This window comes from Pocillopora damicornis, chromosome 13 (genome assembly GCF_964200805.1).
Source record: "Pocillopora damicornis chromosome 13, jaPocDami1.2, whole genome shotgun sequence".
Lineage (NCBI taxonomy): Eukaryota > Metazoa > Cnidaria > Anthozoa > Scleractinia > Pocilloporidae > Pocillopora > Pocillopora damicornis.
In genome coordinates, this window is record NC_142682.1 from 18,137,730 (window position 1) to 18,142,082 (window position 4,353).

Below are 4,353 nucleotides of genomic sequence, written 5' to 3' on the forward strand. Positions count from 1 at the left end.
CTGGATTTGGACCACAAATGTCATATCACATTGCGTGAGAATTGAAAGCTGTGTTTCGTAATTGCACGCGCCCAGGTAACTCCGGAACCGAAAACATCTATAACATTTCTATCTACGTCATGTCTCTCGGAGGATTTTGATTGTATCGCGATAAAATTTATCTAATCCACACACGTAAGGCTCTGTAATATTCTTAGGATCCCCGTCACTGGGCAGTCAGTTCTCTTTAATCCCACCAAAAGGCTGTTCGCGATGACTGATTCCCCCTCATTTCCCCATGAAATTCATTAAAATCCTTCCAAAAATCCCCACAAGGATCCGATTACTGGCAACTCACACGTTACAGCCTGAAATACCATTTCGCTTACTTGTGATGAAAACAACTGTCTCGCTTTGCGTAGAAAAACATTATTTCTAATTTTGTGGGACCGGGGCATTTGAAACATATATTTAATTAAAACTCAAAATTCAGCTGTTTTAAAAGTGTCACTGTTGGAGTTTTACTTGTTGTGTTGTGCTTATATTTCGTGGATAATTTGTTAGTCCCTAATCAAGAAGAAATGCTTTAGATTTGGTTTGAATTTACGCTTTTTTTCGCACAGGTGAGCTAATTAATTAATAAACCCCGAGAGAAGCAAGACTGGATATGGGGGAGAATTAGAAAGGCCAGAACTACAGAAGGGAAGGGAGGGTCAAGGAGAAGCGAATTACATGTGTTATCAGAATTTAGGGGACTGTCTCCTGTCTCTGTTTACCGCTTGGTAATGAAGGGGGGAAGGGGGAAGGGGGGGGGGGCGGAGAGAGAATCGGAGAATTTTGAGGGGGCATTCTGATTTTATCTCGTTAAAACTTACCCGACCCCTCTTTAGGCTCTGAAGTATTCTATTGATCCCTCATTGGCAGTAAATTCTCTATTATCCCCATTTTATACTTCGTCAGCGAGAACTGACCGTTCCCCCTGAAAAAGATTGGTTTTTAGGGGGAACGGTCAGTTCTCGCTGACGAAGTATGAAAGGGGGATAATAGAGAATTTACTGCCAATGAGGGATCAATAGAATACTTCAGAGCCTAAAGAGGGGTCAAGTAAGTTTTAACGAGATAAAATCAGAATTATCCGCCCCCCCGTCCACTACCAGCTGATTGATGAGTAATGATCAGTCCCCTAGACAGCCCAGAGCTGATATTTTGTATTCAAATAATGTCATTTTTTTGATCTCGAGTAATAAAAATGCCAGAGGTTTGAAACTGCTCTGACACAACAATGTCTAGGGATTAATAACTGATATAGATCACAGGCTTTCAAATACAAATACATTTTTTGCGTCTGTAGCTGGTATCAATGCCTATACAATATCAAAACCTTTTACTAAGGACACCAGAGCATAAACGGAATCATTAGAGATGCACTGGGTACTATTGAAGTGTGCTCCTCCATTTAGAGAGGGGCTGGGTAGCCTGTATTTCTACGTTATATTTATCGTTTACAAATCAGATATAAAGAACAAGATATCAAGTTTGAGTATATTATAAATGGGTTCCATCATACTGCACGTTTTTATACTTTCACGATAAATCCTAATCCTCTGGAACTTCCTCCCTGGTTTGGTTTGCGTCGCCTTCACCCCCGGATCTCTTCTCTGCTGTCTGATTGTAAGGGGGAGGTTACACATATGCTACTATTTAATAAGCACATAGATTATACGTTGCTGGCTTGAAGTACTTTCTTCAAACACTGTGACGTGGTTTAGTCGCGCTCCGGACCCTCTCCCCCAAATCTTTCCTCCCCTACCTCACTGTAGGGGGGAGGGGAAGGTAGTTCATTCAATTCAGCTACAAGGTGATGCATATGTGTAGGTGATAGCTGACTTCTCTCCAAAGGTAAATCTTCTTCCAACACAGCAAAATGATTCAAATAGCTTCCTGAAAATCCAGTTCTAGAGCCCTCCTCTACTACCTCACTGTAAGGGGGAGGGGGAGGTAGTTCATTTGCTTCGGCTGTAAGGCGATGCATATATGTAGGTGTGAGCTGACTTATCTCCCTAGCTAAATCTTCTTCCAACAGAGCATCATGGTTCAAATAGCTTCCTGAACATCCAGTTGTAGAGCTTTCCTCTACCACCTCCCTGTGAGGGGGAGGGGAAGGTGGTTCATTTGATGCGGCTATAAGTTGCATACATATAGATGCAAAAGATAAATCTTCTTCCAACAGAGCATCATGGTTCAAATAGCTTCCTGAACATCTAAGTCTGGAGCCTTCCTCTACCTCATTACTGGAAGTTGGAGAAGGAACGTGAGGTGGTGAGTAGCCGAATATTTGTTGGTTACAGTACCCTTGCTCGTCGCTGCTCGTCTGTGCATCTGTTTCTCTCTCCAAGTCAATTATCTCTATGTCTCGAGGTATGTTTGCCCTACTTCCTTCTGGCTGTGATGAACCACTCTTACAGTTGCATACGTGACAAAGCAGCGTCTGAACGCAACTAAAAAATATGGCCGCGAATAACATTATTCCAAAAACCGCTAAGGTTGTTAAGGAACTGCATAAGGCATCAGACCATCCGCACATACCATAACAACACTCTTGACATCCACATGCTTTGCAATCGTCGTAAAGACGAAAATTTGAGCAATTATCTTCTCGATGGCATGTCCAATTACGACAATGTTCAGATGAGCCGCAGTCTAAATGAGACCTACAGTGGTAACCGAGACAGCTAGTGTCATTCACACAGTTCACACTGCAGCTGAAACTTTCAGTTAGGTTTTCAATACTGCTCCAGGTCAAATAATCGTTGGAACAGGTGAGGCAGCAAACCTGATCATTACCGCAACCAGTTTGGCAATCTCGACCCCGGACATTGTCGCACTCGATTAGAATGGGGAACGTTGCAAAAAGCGCCAATAACGGCAATGCATTTGATTCGAACGATACGAGCAGAGTATCAAGAATTGCTGTGTTGATCGTCGCCATTACGTACCTTGTTTGTCCTGAGATGATCAGCCTCCGGAATTTACCGCTAAATATTAAAAGGTAGCTGACGGCTAAAAAGTCACTTTCTCGGAATACTGTCTAAATGCCTCAGGTAACACAGTGAAACAGATAAAAGGTACTTCGAACACCTCCTTGTACCTATTTCTGCTCGGAAAACTGTCCTAGTCGCAACTTCCCGATTCATCCGCCATAAACGCTTCGAAATTTGATCATATGACCCGTACGTCACACGTCTGTACACGTCTGTATATGGCGGACAGTATTTCGAGTGAGAGCAGTTCAATTTCGGGGTCTGATTATTCAGATTTTGATGACGGTGTAAGGTGAAAGTAATGATAGGGCTTATGAGCCTGTTGGTCTAATCAGACCCTGGCGATTTGAACCGCCAGGACGAAACGAATATAGAGCGCGAGAGTCAGAAGGAGATCAAGAGCCCATGCGTAGCGGCCGCCTCAATCAGGAAAGCGTAAAATGGTGACTGAGTGCATTACGCTTGTAAACAAAGTATCTGAAAATCAGTCAATTATTGAAGATAGGAGAGATCAAGGAAATAAAAACAAATGTGCAGACTCTAGAATTCCAAAGGAGCGAAGTGATTTTGTGCTACACGCACGCACCTTCCGAAGCCTGTCAAAATATAAACATACACGCTAGTGGAGGTTCATTGAACCATAGTCTACTAACTATGATTGAACGGATTCATTTTTGAGGTAGTTTCCCACATTATACACGTTTCAACGCGTTTGTATCGGTTTTAAGTGTCCTTGTATTGAATTTGGCTGACGATTAAGGATTTCTCGGCTTTTACTGTAAAACATAAATTAACAAAAAATAGCATTCGTACTTTAACTTTTAACTTCGTTTTCCCTTTACCCCAAGGTGCCAGTGTGGAAACTGTCAATCAATGTGGAGGGAGGAAGCCGGTAAACATCTGCTCTCAAGAATGAAAAATAAAAATTTGAAGGCTATCACAGAGGAACAGCTGTAGGCAGAACCCATATGCATTGTGCAGCATCCAAGAGTAGAAGACGCTTGATTTGAAGAAACTCTTTAATACTAGCTTGGAGCTAAAATTCAGCTATTTTTGCACAGAATCCTTTGTAGTTTTCAGCTGAGAAATGGTCGCTGCCAATGTGACCCGAACCTGGTGTCCACTATCACCGTACACTTTCATCAGCTGGAAACTGGCGAGAGCTTACTCCGTCTGCATTAATTGTTATGTTATAAAACATCACTACACAGCGCTTCCCTGGTTTTCGTTTTCTTCGCTCGAAATCCTGTTGTTTAAAGTTCAGGTCGTAATTTGAGAAACATTACGCGCTTGTTATTTCCGTCGCACGATTGTGTCGCAGACTCGGTTCGTT

General features: G+C 42.5%; 1 protein-coding gene across 1 annotated transcript; it reads right to left on the reverse strand.

Annotated features, from left to right (window-relative positions):
- Positions 1-1,297: 1,297 nt before the first annotated feature.
- On the reverse strand, positions 1,298-3,542 carry LOC149035794 (uncharacterized). The gene is made up of 2 exons (XM_089191440.1): positions 2,976-3,542; positions 1,298-2,690 (listed from the first exon to the last, which is right to left on the reverse strand). The coding sequence occupies exon 2, from the start codon at positions 2,561-2,563 to the stop codon at positions 1,745-1,747; it is 819 nt and encodes a 272-aa protein (XP_089047566.1). The 5' UTR covers positions 2,564-2,690; positions 2,976-3,542; the 3' UTR covers positions 1,298-1,744.
- Between the last annotated feature and the right edge of the window lie 811 nt (positions 3,543-4,353).

Bases quoted from the DNA above. Each gene is read 5' to 3' on its own strand.
- LOC149035794 (XM_089191440.1), bottom strand. From the start codon at position 2,563: ATGTGCGGATGGTCTGATGCCTTATGCAGTTCCTTAACAACCTTAGCG.